Genomic DNA, 14,495 nt, shown 5'->3' on the forward strand with positions numbered 1-14,495 from the left:
CGATTGCAGGGGCTGTCTCTGATGTGGTTTCATTGTTTGAGCAAATCAATCCAGAAGGTTACTGGCCTTTTTAAAATCAATTTTAGACATTTATCCATCCATATTTTTTCAAACATTTTTTTTTCTGTCCCATTCTTTCTCTTCTCCTCTTGAACTCCAATTACTCACGTTTTACCACTTAATTCTGTATTACAGTTCATCAAGGCTCTGTTTCACTTGTCAATTTTTTTCTCTCTGTTCTTCAATGATTTCTTTCTTTCCTGTCCTCATATTCATACATATTTTCTTCTATGTATCCTATTTGTTATTAATTCCATCCAGCAAATATTTGGTTTAGATACTGTATTTTTCAGTTGGAAGATTTCAGTTTCACCTATTACATCCATTAGCTCTCCCTAGAAATTTTTAAAAATCATTTTTATTATACTGATAGCTATTTACAAATCTTTATCTAATCAGCCCAACACCGGGGCTGCCTATAGATCTGTTTCTATTGACTGATTTTTCTCTTGACTATGAACAAAATTCTCTTGTTTCTTCTCAAGTCTTGACACTTATCCTTTATGCCATGGCTGGTGTCTAAGGAACTATAGTAGCTGAAGTCAGTTGTTTCTCTAAGTGGGAATGGCCTTTCTTTCTAGACTGCTAAAATGGTGAATTGGTCGGTTCAGTCCAATCAGGGGTTGAGCAGGTTAGGAGTTGAGTAGGATTCGTTCAGATGGGGGAATTTAATTCATCTATCAGGGCCTTGGAATTCAACTACAGGAGCTAAAAGTATGTGTGCTTGCTTTTCAGTCCAGCCACTACTTCCTGTGCTGCCCCAAGGCTCATATCTTTGGTTATCTTAGAAGCTGGATAAGGTGACGGTTTGGTTAGGCTGAATTCACGTCTCAGTCTAAATACTTTGTAAGTGAGTTTGTGCCTCTCCTTCCAGAAGCTCTCTGGAACCAAACACTGCAAGATCACTTGACATAAAATAAAAAAACAGGGCCTCAAAACTGAGAGCCTACAAGACTGCAAGATGGCATCCCCAGAACCAGGCACGGGGCACAGGGTGTAATCTGTGCTCTATAAGGAAGGGGCCAGGGCACCTGCATGCAAGTCACAGCTCCAGTGAGCTCTCCGGCAGGCCCAGAGCATCACTTATCCTTCTGCATCTTAGTCTCATTTGAAAAATGGGATAATGAGAGCAGCTATTTCATAGGGTTGTTGTCATGACCAAATAAGTGAAGGAAGTATTACAAAAGTGCTTAGCTCTGGGTCTTTGTGAAAACGAGGACCCTTTCCATCTCTGGGAGGAGATTGTTGAGGGTGAGTAGGGAATGGAGGCAAAAATATGACAAAGATTCCGAAATCTCCCAATCATACTCATAGTTCAAACTCCTCACTGCCTGTCCCAATGGAATTAGATCGGCCCAGTGTCTCTGCAGATCCTGCTATTGCTAAAAGGGATCTCCCCAGGGTCCCCTTCAATTCATCATCTTTTGTCATTTCTTTGGCCCCCTTTTCCCTTCCTTAAGGCTCCAGACCACAGGAGTTCAGTCCAAAGGCACTAGTTCTGGGGGAAGAGAAGTTGTGACATAGCAAGGCTATCTCCCTGCCTCCCCACCCCTTCCTACACGCCCTTGCTTTAATCCCTCCTGAAAGAGAACAGCCCAGAGACATCTCCAGACACTCAGACAGGAGCATGCCACTCTTCGGTGGCAGCAGTTCCCACCCCCAGCTGTGGGTGACTTTGTCTCCTGCCCACTGAACACATGGCAGGACATTGACTAATGGCTGCGAAATGCAGCCCTGAGGAATCTATTTCAAAAAGAACCTGCAGCAAGGCTGTCAAAAGAGCCCTGGCTGGGAGCGGGTGGGGCGCCCAGAGCTGGGCGCGGAGCTGGGAACATGGCCCGGCTGGGCTTGATTCTTCTGGCAGCTGAGGCGGGATCTCAGAGGTCATGGGGCCAGGTCGTGGGGCCAGGCCCCTTCCCTCTGCACACAGGGACATCTGTCGCTTCCACTCCTTTCTTCTCGCAGAGGCCGTGGGAAAGGATTCACGGTCCTCCTCTCCCTGTCTCCTGCCTTTCCAAGGCCAAGCGTGGAGTCAGCTCTGGGGGAACCATAGGATGCAAGACCAGAAGTGTTCAGAATTACCTCCCACTGTGCCCTCCAACCTCCGACGGTGCCCCCCACACACACCACACTGGGCACTTGTTTGTATTTGCAGATGAATCAAACCCAATCCTGCCTGGACCGTGTTTCCTAAACACTCACTGGTCACTGTGAATCAGCGAGCTGGCGGTACCGCTGCCGGCCCATGTGAGGGGCTTGTTGATGATGGGAGAAGCCTGCCGAGCAGTCAGCTCGGTTCCAGGTGGGCTATGAGATGTGGGTCTTGTCCAGACTGAGGAAGTAAAGACATCCCCATGAGCCGTCTGGCATAGAGAGGTGATCTCTGGTGTCTGATAACACAGAAATGAACAGGTGCTCTCTGCAAAGGATCACAGGAGGAGGCCATCCACAGGCCCTGACCTCCTTTCACAGCGGACAATCACGGAGACGAAAGGGCTGGAGGGGAGTTTAGGGGTAAAGGAAAGCTAGTTAGCCCCCGCCACTATTAAAGACCCCTGCGTTTCCCCGGGGGCTAGGATCTAGGGATGGCCCCCCATGACAACCAGAAGGATTCCAACTGGGTCATCAGAAGTACTTCCTGATGCAAAGGTCTGGTAAACTATTCTAGGACAGGTTACTAGGGAGAGATGCGAACTGCATGACCTGAATATAGATCCTTTCTCTACTCCAGGTTCACAAGCTCACTCAGTCCACACTCCACTCATATGTGTTCATAAGCAGGTGTGAGTTTTCTAGTGACGCATGGAATGGAGGGAACCTGGTCATACTGTCTGCAGGGGGTGAGCCTGGGTGGCTCCCCCCAGGGGACATCAGATGCTCCAGATGCCCGGCCATGGAGGGACCAGCAGTGCCCAAGTGAGGAGATGAACCTCTAGTTCAACAAACCTGTATGAATCAGAGAGTGTGCTGAGTGCCTGAGTCAGAGGCCGGGAACCCTGTCCTGAAGGAATCGTAGAGGTGTAACAGCTCAGAGAGAGCATCCTGCCCACATGTGTCGTGGTGGGCGGGGGGGTCAAAAGGAGTGGGGCAGATGGGAGGGGCACACCACAGTCAGCTGGTCCCTAACAGGGAGCCCAGGGGGGGCATTTGGGGACCCCCAGAACTAATGCCCCGGTGGTTCAGGCGGTAAAGAATCTGCCTTCAATGCAGAAGGAAATGGCAACCATTCCAGTATTCTTGCCTGGAGAATCCCATGGACAGAGGAGCCTGGCGGGCTACAGTCCATGGGGTTGCAAAGAGTTGGACACGACTGAAGACTGACTCAGAACTGCTGCCTCTTCCTAGGATCCTGCTCTGAGACAGGTGCCCACAGTCCCAGGCCTGTCCTTTAATTAGAGGCAGGGTCCTGAGGAGGGAAGCTCTTGAGAGCACCTTTCCTGCCTCCCTAGGACAGGGCTCCATCCACCATCCCCACCCAGATAGAAAAGAAAGAAGAAAATGTTAGTCGCTCAATCATGTTCGACTCTTTGCGACCCCATGGACTGTAGCCCACCAGGCTCCTCTGTCCATAGCATTCTCCAGGCAAGAATACTAGAGCAGGTTGCCATTCCCTTCTCCAGGGGATCTTCCTGACCCAGGGATCGAACCCAGGTCTCCTCATTGCAGGCAGATTCTTTACCGTCTGAGCCACCAGAGAATGTGAGCTTCCCAAGCCCAGTGGGAACTGCCAAATGCTGCAGGCTCAGCTGCCCAGGGCTCCCTTGGCTGGGACCCTGGAACTAAACACAGGGCCCAGCCCCTTCCCTGCAAGGCCCCATGCTCTGATGTGGAGAGCCATCTTCAGGGGGCTCAAACCCCTCCACCCACTACCTCCATGGGAAACTGCAAAGGGACTGGCAGGAACAAAGCCAAAGTTTCCAGAAAGAGAGAAAGAAAGACCCGTTCAAAACACTATACGGCCTAGAAGTTAGGAATGAAGCCCCCAGGGCCACAAACACGAAGGTTTCATTTCTAGCTCTGCCAAGTATCAGCTTGAGCACCAAGGAACCAGCAAAGATGAATGGAGGTGGATAAGATTCTTAAGGTCATCTAGCCTCATCTGTGAAATGGGGACAAATAAGAATACCAACCTCGTAGGGTTGGCCTGAGGAATAAATGAGTCAGTAACATGAAACGTGGGGAGCAACACCCAGTGTGGATGGAGTAGGCACTCAGGAAAAGAAAAAGCTGCCTATGACTTATTAAACATGCTTTTGGCAATGCAGCATCACTGTTTGGATACAGGAAGGGTTTACAGAAGCATCTAATTGAAAGGGGAGCTCAGAGACTTCTTTTGAAAAAGCATTTGCATAGCAAGCGAGCCTCTGTTCCTTTTTCAAAACGTTTTCGTGTACTGTAGGGGGATCATATAAACACTTCCCTCACAGAGTGCCTGGGGCTTCGATGCAACGACACGGATAGCTTGCTGAGAAGAGCGGCCAGCCCTGAGTACGCATTTGGCTCATCTCATGTCCGTTGTTTGTTTGGAGTGAGGAGGTGCTGGAGGTGGTGGGGGAGGGAGGTAAGAAACACTGCCTGTGCCCCTGCTGCAGCCAGGAAGCACTCGTTAGGAGGCTCTGTTCTGTTCCGCAGCTAACATCAATCTCCCCTGCTATGGAAGAAGACAGCATTTAGACATAAGGACTTCCTGAGAATCAATCAGGGTGTCAGACAGGGCCAGGTTCCCAAGGAAGCCTGCTGACCCTCCCTGGAGGTGCTCATTCGTCCAGGGAGAACTTGCGGACCCGTGGACGCCTGAAGCCAGCACATCAAGATGCCAGAAGGACCCCAGCTGCAAAGCATCTGGTAGCAAGGACCAGAGATGTCTGGTCTTCTTGGACCTTCAGGCTCAGGCTCAGAAAGAGGCGAGGATACCAGACCATAAAACAAGGACCCCGGGAGCATCTCTTCCTCTCCGACTGAGAAACACCCAGACACATGCTTCCCCTTGCTCACCGGCTCCAGGCCTGGCCCTGATCTCTTACCTGGGGAGCCTCCAGGATGGAGACAGGCCCTTGGCCTTGAGCCTTGGGGAGATCTCCCTTAATGACAGCAGAGAACCGCATGCAGGATGCTGCCCTAGGAAAAAGTGCGGTCGCCGCAGGACCCAGCTCGCCTCGCTTGGCCACCAGCGCAGGACGCCATACCTCGTGGATCCCAAAGTGGGCGTAGGAGTCAAAGTAGTAATCCCTCGAGGTCATCTCCTCCGGGTTCAGCAGCTTGGACATCTTGCCCCGTCCCGGGCAGCTGGGCTGAGTGGACACGTGGTGGACACACTGCACAGGCTTGGCTGGGACGACCGGCTGCGGGGGCTGAGATGGGGGGCTGCTCACCTGCAGGAAAGAGGAGGGGCAGGTGTGAACAGCGGCCACCTCCTGCCCTCTGAGACTCCGCCCTCCTTCTTCCTCTCCCTTGGCTCCCCCAGTCCAGCTTCCACCAGCCCCAGCACCCAAGGTGACGAAGGGATGGTGTCCCCAAGCTGATGGTCGTGCTGTGTGGGTAGCAGTTTGCTTACCTAGGAGCCAAACGTACCTGTTGTTTAGTCACTAAGTCGTATTAGACTCTTTGCAACCTCATGGGCTATAGCCATCAGGCTCCTCTGTCCATGGGATTCTCCAGGCAAGAATACCGGAGTAGGTTGCCATTTCCTTCTCCAGAAGATCTTCCCAACCCAGGGATCAAACCTGTGTCTCCTGTATTAGCCACTGAGCCATCAGGGAAGCCCCCTGAATTTAACCTAATTCTGTCTCCTACTAGTTGGTGACCTGGGCAAATGTGTGCCTCAGTTTGCATATCCGTCAAATGGGGACAATAATACCTTTCCTTAGAGAATAAAGGGAAAGAGGTAATAGCGTCACATAGCACTCCATAGCAGAATGGCTGGAGTATGGATCCCAAGGGCCAGCCCCCTTAAACATGAAGCCCTGCCACTCACCAGCTGTACAACCTTGGCCAGAGTTATTCACCTCTTGGCGCCTCAGTTTCCCCAACTCTAAAATGGGAATATCAATGTCCCCACTTCATAGAGCCGTCCTGAAGACTAGGGAAGGTGGTATCTGGAAAGCGCTCAGAGAAGGACCCAGGGCACCATGAATGTGTTTGACGAAAACAAATCCCACCTGTGTTCTTAGGCAGTTCAAGCCCCTGGACTTCTTTCCAGCCCCTGGCCCCCGAAATGCAGGTCTCTTGGGTTCTGGCTTCTCACACCTGTCGTCTGCCCTCCCCCAGCTTCTGGTTCACTGTTTGACTCTGAACTTCAGCAGAAGTTTGCTCTGAGCTGCAAGTGCCCTCACTGACAGACAACCTCCTGCAAGCGCATGGCCCATCCCCGGTTCCCTGACCTGATAGCCAGCTCAGTTCCACCTCCCTCAGCTGCTGCACGGCACTGATCAGTCCCTCCTCCTCCACCGGCTAAGGGGAGGGCAGAGGAGGAGACAGAAGCCCAGAAGTTCAGGTTTCGTTGCAGAAGCATGATTCTGCCAGGAGAAGATTGCCTTTCCCAAAGTGTAGGAAATCCAGGTGTCCCGAATTTATAAAAGTCTACTTTAAGTGATGAGTTAATACATGTAAAGAGTTTAGAACAGTTTCTGCATATAGTAAGTGCTTTATTATATGACCTATCATTGGTTAATTAATGCTGAAGCTGAAGCTCCAATATTTTGGTCATCTGATGCGAAGGGCCGACTCGTTGGAAAAGACCCTGATGCTGGGAAAGATTGCAGGCAGGAGAAGGGGACGACAGAGGATGAGATGGTGGGATGGCATCATCGACTCAATGGCCATGAGTTTGAGCAAACTCCAGGAGATGGTGAAGGACAGGGAAGCCTGACGTGATGCAGTCCACGGGGTCACTAAAAGTAGGACATGACTTAGCCACCAAACAACAACAACAATCATTAGTAGTAGTAACACTATTCCGAGTACACTAACATCTCCTTATTTATGCCTCAGTCTTCTCATCTGTGTGCTGGGTCAACACAGACTTACTATCTCCTCTCCAGCAAGGGAAACAGGGAGGTCCTAGGACAGAGCAAGATCAAGAAATCCGAGTCCATCCCCTCCACTGTCCTGCAGGCATAGCCCCAAGACTTCCCAGAGCCCTGGGCTGGAGGGGAGCAAGCTCGAGGGGGTGGTGATGGTCCCGTTTTCCTGGTGTATCTAGGCTACAGCCTCTGGGAAATAAGCAGACTTCCCAGTTTAGCAACATCAGATTCCAGGTCGGCGCTATCCCGGGCTGTCTGGTAGTGGAGGCAATGGGCTGCCTCATTAGAATGCGGCAGGTGCATCCACCCTCCACTTGGGATGTTGGTCACGGTCTCTGGGAGGCTAAAAATAGACTGTGTCAATTGCACACTCCCGTGCTGGCTGCAGAGTCACCTCTAACGCTGGAGAGGGCTCTGTGCATGAAGCTGACCCCAATCTTGACTCCGTTTAAATATATTAAGGAGATAGTCCCAGCTGGACTGGGCTCTCCCACGGTCAAGGTCACAGGGGCCTCCTGCACCCCTGAGCTCCAGGCAGCTGAGTCCAAGGTCCTTGCCACAGGCTCCATGAGATTCTTTCCCTGGTGCCAACTTACAAAGTGCCACCATGTGCCTCCCATTGCATCGCGAGGCAAATGATGGATGGATTCAGGGCCGTTCATCTCAATAATCACAGGTCCAGGGGACAAGGAGTTGACTGTGACCCAAGCCCTGGTGCCAAGGCTGTCAGCCCAGCTCAGCCTCCTGCAGAGACAGGGGACTTGCGATCTGCGTATTGGCAGCCAGGGTGCCCTGTCCCAGGGGGCTGGGGTGGGGAACAGCAGCGGTATGTTACCTCCAGGCATCGCCGCCTGTTTCATTCCACAAACACCCACTGAACTTTGGCGGCCGTGAGTGCTGTGCATCCCGTGGAAGAAACAGACATGCAAGTACTGTACCCTCAAAGGACTCGATCTAGTGGGAGCCGGAGGCCCTTGAGGCTCCACTGGATGGTGGAGAAAGATTTGTTTTACAGGAAAAGCTCAAGCAAACCACTCTGGGCCGGGGCAGGGGGGTGGGGGAGGGTGGGAGCGGGGGTGGAGGGGTGGGGGGTGGTGCGGGTTCAAAGTACAGAGAAGTCACTTCAACTTGAAGATTCTGAGAGACCTGAAATCTTGGGGCTTTCTCCATGGATTTTGGTGGCTGAGGATGACGGGAGGGAGTTTTAGAAGGACTAGAAGGACGTGAGAGTTCTAGGAAGGCGTGGCTTCAGCAAATAAGAAACAGTGGAGCTTGTTTGGGGAACATGGCTGGGATACGGGGAGATCGGACTGGAAGAAATTACAGCCAGGTGCGGTCTATGGGGTCTCACAGAGTCGGACACGACTGAAGCAACTTAGCAGCAGCAGCAGCAGCAAGAGGCTGTAAATAAATACGAGATTGAGAGGGAGCTGTTGGTGGTTTGCAACAGGGGAGCTCTAGGGTTGAGCTCTACTTGAGCTCTAGGGTTGAGCATCTACTTGCCAGTAGATGTGCTGGCAGCCTGCGGGGGGCGGGTGGGGGTGGAGAGCGGGCAAGGAGGACGGCTGTGGGGGAAAGTAGGGCTGGGAGGCAAAGTGCGAGCCTCCGAGCCGGTTCCAAAGTCCAGATAATGAGACACTGAGCCACTGTGGTGTCAGAGGGGCTGCCTGCCAGAGAAATCGCAGAAATAGAATCCACAGGAGTTGGCAACTGTCAGAAGGGAGGGGAGAAGAGAGATGCTGGAATCAAAGATGACTTCAACATTTCAAGCCTGGCTGACTAGGATAGTGGTGGTGACACAAAGAGAAACAAGCAAGTCAGCAGGAAGAGCCTGCCGGGGCCAGAGGGGAAGAGGTAAACTTCGATTTGCCTGTGAGAAGTTGGACACGTCACTGCACAGTACGAGGAAAGATGTCCGGCAGGCAGGCGGTGATGTCGTCCCAGCCGGGAAATGCCATAAACACAGCCGGAAGGTCAACGGGGAACTGAGAAGCACGTCTCTGACACATGTGGCAGCGAAGGTTAATATCCTTCACACGGTGGAATCGTTAGCTGCTCGGTCGTGCCTGGCTCTTGGCGATCACATGGACTGTAGCCCACCAGGCTCCTCTGTCCGTGTTATTCTCCGGGCAAGAACACTGGAATGGGTAGCCTTTCCCTTCTCCAGGGGAATCTTCTCGACGAATTTAGGGATCGAACTCGGGTCTCCTGCATTGCAGACAGATTCTTTACCCCTTCAAATGGAGGGAGCCCTTACAAATCAGCCAGAACAAGAGGAACATCTCCAATTTAACACTGAACAGAGGATCTTACAGTCAGCTCACATGAGGATCACCACAAATGGCAAATTAACATGCTGCCAGAATATTCAGTCTCTCTGGAAACCAGATAACTTCCAGTGAACACGGAAAAGTTATAACTTTTAAATTCCAAATAAGCGCAACTCTCTCCCTACCCACTCCAAAAAAAAAAGACTAAAACGGCATTTGCAATGATTGCAGAAAAATACGTGCTTTTGGATACTTCCAATACTAGTGAGACTTTTTGGGAAAATAGTTTGACAAAATGCATTAAAAGTGGTAAAAAGCACAAATCCTTTAGCACAGCCATTCCATTTTTTTGGACTATATCGTAAGGAAAGAATCATGGATAATCGTAAGCACATCGCTGTAAGAATTTGGTGATGACTCTATTCATCACCGCAGGAAATGAGTCAGGGGCTTCCCTGGTGGTCCAGTGGTTAAGACTTTGCCTTCCAGTACAAGGGGTACAGGTTTGATCCCTGGTCAGAGAGCTAAGATCCCACAAGCCTTTTTGCCAAAAACACAAAACATAACACAGAAGCAATATTACAACAAAATTCAATAAAGACTAAAAAAAGGAAGAAAGAATATGAGCCAACCTGGGGTTTTCACAAAACAGAACTGATTGTACAAACCACGGAGCATCTACACAGCCGTTTCAAATGTGGCGGAAGAGTGTTTAATAACAGAAAAGTGATCGTGACGAACGGTGGGTTGAGGAGCACCAGTGGGAGAAGAGAGAGCATTTTTAGAACTGAAGCCTCTTCATGCCTGTGAGTGGGGAGGGGAGGCCCGGGGAAGGTCCTAGAGTCAGTGGCAACTGTCACAGCGTGTTGGGTTGTGGACAGTTCATTCTTTTCACCCTTGTGCTGGTTCACGTATTTTTAAGTGTACGCCATGAACCAGTACGAGTTTTGTGAAGAGCCGAAAGTAGAAACACTGGAACCGTAATCCCAGACCTCAGATGGAAGCTTAGGCTGGCTCTCTGGATTTGGAGGCCATCTGCAGAGGAGGGGGCCTGAGGGGTTCACTTGGGAGAGATCTCAGGGAAGAGGGTAGAGGGGGTGAGGATGGGGCAGCGAGAGAAGCACCCTCCTCTGAGGACCATGGAGGCACCAGGGGACACAGAGGAGAGGCTCAGGAGGACATGTCCTCACGCCTCTGGTTCTGTGATGGCCCCTGCTCTGAGGACATGCGACCCAAGCGCTGCACTCCAGCAACCAGACAAGACACCAGAACAAAGCCAACCTCATTCAGCCTCTCGAATCCAGAAGATGCTGTGCTCAGGAAGCTGTATATTCAACTCTAATGCAGGAGAGGGCTCCAGCATGAAGCTGCCCTAATCTTGACTCCACTTAAATATATTAAGAAAGAAAAAGTTCCAGCTGAACCAGGCTGTTGCATGGTCAAGGTCACAGGGGCCTCCTGCACTCCTGAGCTCCATTCTACTCTGAGTCCAAGGTCCCTTCCATGGGGCTCCCTGAGGCTCTGTCTGGTTCTGGTAACATTTTCCACATGGCTATCTCCTGCCGTACCCTGCTCTGACCTCCCCGCTCCTCCGCAGGGCCCTGGGCTCAGGGCACTGCTCTTGTGGAAAATCTCGCACTGCTGCCTGCTCCCCAATCTGCTCAGGGTCACCTTCCACTGAGAGGATTTGTGACTTTGTCTTCTATTCTTAGCGCCTACTGCAGATCAGGACTGCTCGGATGCTGTGACCTGCCCCCAGGTCTGGCCTCTCCCAGGGCGTCTTCAGCACAGCTTCTCACCAGTACTTCTCACCTGTCGTCTCCCTGGCCCACCATGTTCCACTGCAGTCAATAGGCCCAGGCTCCTAAATGCTGAGAAATTAGATAAAGGGCTGTGGAAACACCGAAGCTGGAGACTGGAGTAGGGCTCCCTGCAAAAGTGGTGTCCAGCTGGTCTTCAAAGGGTGGGTGGGAATTCCATGGGCAGGGCTGGGGATTCAGAGACAGAATTTTTTACCTAACCCCACTTCCACCTGAAAATGAGGGTAGATGATAATGGTGTTGATGACGGTGATGGTGGTGATGGTGGTCATGATGGTGGTGGTCATGATGGTGGTGATGATAATGGTAATGATGGTGGTGATGGAGATGATCGTGGTCATAATGGTGGTGATGGTGGTGATGATGATGGTAATGACGGTGGTGATGGTCATGATCATGGTCATGATGGTGGTGGTCATGATGGTGATGATGGTGGTGATGGTGCCGATGGTGATGGTGGTGGTGGTCATGATGGTGGTGATGATAATGGTAATGATGGTGGTGATGGTGATGGTGATGATCATGGTCATGATGGTGGTGATGGTGCTGATGGTGCTGATGGTGATGGTGGTGGTGGTGGTCATGATGGTGATGGTCATGATGGTGGTGGTCACGATGGTGGTGGTCATAATGGTGGTGATGGTGGTGATGATAATGGTCATGATGGTGGTGATGGTGGTGATAATGATGGTGATGATGGTGGTCATGATGGTGGTGATGGTGGTGATGATGGTGATAATGGTGGTGATGGTGATGGTGGTGATATGATCCTTAACAGTGACTGAGAGCCCACTGTGTGCCAGGCACTATGCTAAGCACTTCACAAATATCCCATAAACGCCTCGTAATAACTCAATGAGGTAATGAAATTTACAGGTGAGGAAGCTGAAGCTCAAAAAATTCAATCACTTCTTAAGCCCAGAGTTAGTGAGTACCAGTGCCAACACAGGAACCAGTTGTTGTCTGTCTGACAGCAAAGCCGTGCTCTTGACCCCGATACTGTGGTTGGGCCAGTTCTGTCCCACCAAGCTCGACAGCTTCTGCTGGGAGCCAGACTCTGCACTCAGAAGTAGGTAGCAAAGCCAGCCCAGGCAGGAAGCCCAACCTGGGGTTTGGGGGGGAGGGTCAAAGGTCATGTGGATGCAGAGGACAAGCCCTCGGTGGAGGCTGGCACAGGTAGGCACCTCGCCAAGGTGACTGAGTTCCAAAGCGAGCAGACAGCGAGCTCCAGGAGAAGTTGGGGTCTATGTGAGGAAGGGGATGTGTCTAGGGTCACGTGGGCAAATCTAGAACTGGGACCTCTAGGAAATGGGAGGTGGGGAGAGAGGAGGGAGAGGATAAGAAGGGTGAGGAGCAGGGAGGCCGAGAGCCTGCAGGCGGTGGGGGGGCAGGGGGCAGCCAGCCCTTCTGTACCAGGCAGCTGAAGCCACCTAAACCTGCTAGGCTATAAATGGCTGTCACTGGCGCCGGCCCAAGCCGAACGAACGATTTTCCTGAGAACAAAAGGCGCCACTGGAGGTGCCAAATCCTGCTCTGTCTCTAAATGTCAGGAGAGCTTTTTCTAACCTGAGCCTGTCCTCCGCAGCCGCCTGCCCAGCCTGAGGCCCCGCGGAGGGACAGAAAGGGACCTGCAGGGGTGGGGCACCAGAGGGGGAGCAGAGGAGGGCGTGGGAGGAGGAGGGCTCCCAGCCCAGGTCTCACAGCCTCGTCCTTCCCAGCTGTCTTCTTCTTCTCCCTACCCAGCCTGGGGTCACCCTTTTCTCCCCCTCATCTGTATTGACTCCCAAGACTGTGATCTTGACCGTGGTCCATGCAGCTGGTAGTGACCCAGAGCAAGATCTTCTGGCACCATCTGTCTGCCTCTAGGAAGGGGGTCAGAGCTCTGCTGCAGGGGGACCATCCTAAGGGTGCGTGTCGGGCAGCACCCAGGCAGGCATGGCTGTGTCGGAAACCGGGGACTCCCCTGTCGCCCACCACTGCCATGACCACACCACAGATATCCAGCTTTCTTGCCTGCCTTGGGCCAAAGACGGGCCTGGTTCCACTGCTGCACCCGTGTTTCCTATCACCTGGGCTGAAAGAGGAGGAATCAGCAGAGGAATGTTGACGTCAGCCCCCGTCACTCTGGAAGGAAGCACAGTGCAGTGGAAGCCAGGACCCAGCTCCCTGCTCCTCACCCTGCGGTGAGAAGCCTGACAACCCAGCGATGGATGGGGAGAGGGTTCTAGAGGCTGCTGGTCCCACAGGGCAGAGTTGTCTCCCCAGGCATGGCCCCTGTGCTTGTTCATTTGTCAACAGTCACTTTCACGCACCTCCCTTGAGTTGGCTTTTTAAAGGCACAGAGACCCCTGGGGCAAGGCCAGATGCTGATCCTGTCACAGACTGGTATCTCTCCAGTGCATGGTGTGAAAGTGCTAGTCACTCAGTCGTGTCCGACTCTTTGCTATCCCGTGGACTGTAGCTCACCAGGCTCCTCTGTCCATGGAATTTTCCAGGCACGAATACTGGAGTGGGTTGTCATTTCCTTCTCCAGGGGATCTTTCTGACCCAGGGATTAAACCCAGGTCTCCTGCATTGCAGGCAGATTCTTTACCATCTGAGCCACCAGGGAAGCCCATTATATGGTGTCCCTGACTGCAACTCTGGCATCTCAGCAAAGCCCACCCCCACATGCTTTTTTCTAACTTCAGACTCACGCCCCTTCCAAGGCTATGCTCCCAAGAATGCCCTACCCCCGGGTCTTGCTGCCCACCCTCCCTCTCTCCCAGGGGCTCACAGAGGGGCCTCAGGGTGGCTCTCGCTGGCTGGTCCCAGGTCCACTAGCAGCAGCAGCCACCACTTGGAGGCTTGTAAGAAACGCGAGTACCCGGACCTCACCGGAAACACTGAGTCTCTGGGGTGGGTGGGTTCCCGCAATCTATCCCAACAAACCTCCTGCCTCCACCCCCGGACTCTACCGCGTCCAGAGACTGAGAACCGCTTGTCTGCAGCTGAATTATTTTCACTTTGTTTCCCACAGAAGATATACTCCTGGAATCAAGGGTTCTGTGGTTGAGTGTGGGGAAAAAAAAAAAAAAAAGCCAAAGAAATTTCTTTTCTTTCCCTGCTTTCTTGAGATCAAATTGACATATATCATTGTGGAAGTTGAAGGCATATACAATGTAACAATTTGCTGTATGTATAGACTACAAAGTATAAAGCGATTTCTTAATTGCAGTCCTCTTAAGCCTTTAATTTGCTAAAACGAATCCTGAATCTCTAAGAGGCAACAAGGGTGTCTGCATGCCTGTGTGTGTGTGCTCAGCCGTGTCCAACTCTTTGAG

The 14,495-nt window shown here is 52.0% G+C and overlaps 1 protein-coding gene across 3 annotated transcripts in view; it reads right to left on the reverse strand.

Annotated features, from left to right (window-relative positions):
• The window catches only part of PRMT8 (protein arginine methyltransferase 8), a 70,818-nt gene that overhangs the window by 35,123 nt on the left and 21,200 nt on the right, over positions 1-14,495 (reverse strand). For all 3 annotated transcript variants that reach the window (XM_059886729.1, XM_005207195.5, NM_001206873.1), the window contains one exon: positions 5,247-5,432. In XM_059886729.1, coding sequence (XP_059742712.1) covers positions 5,247-5,432 — 186 coding nt within the window. The remainder of the gene's footprint in view (positions 1-5,246; positions 5,433-14,495) is intronic.

Source organism: Bos taurus, chromosome 5, assembly GCF_002263795.3.
Source record: "Bos taurus isolate L1 Dominette 01449 registration number 42190680 breed Hereford chromosome 5, ARS-UCD2.0, whole genome shotgun sequence".
In the NCBI taxonomy this organism is placed as follows: Eukaryota; Metazoa; Chordata; class Mammalia; order Artiodactyla; family Bovidae; genus Bos; species Bos taurus.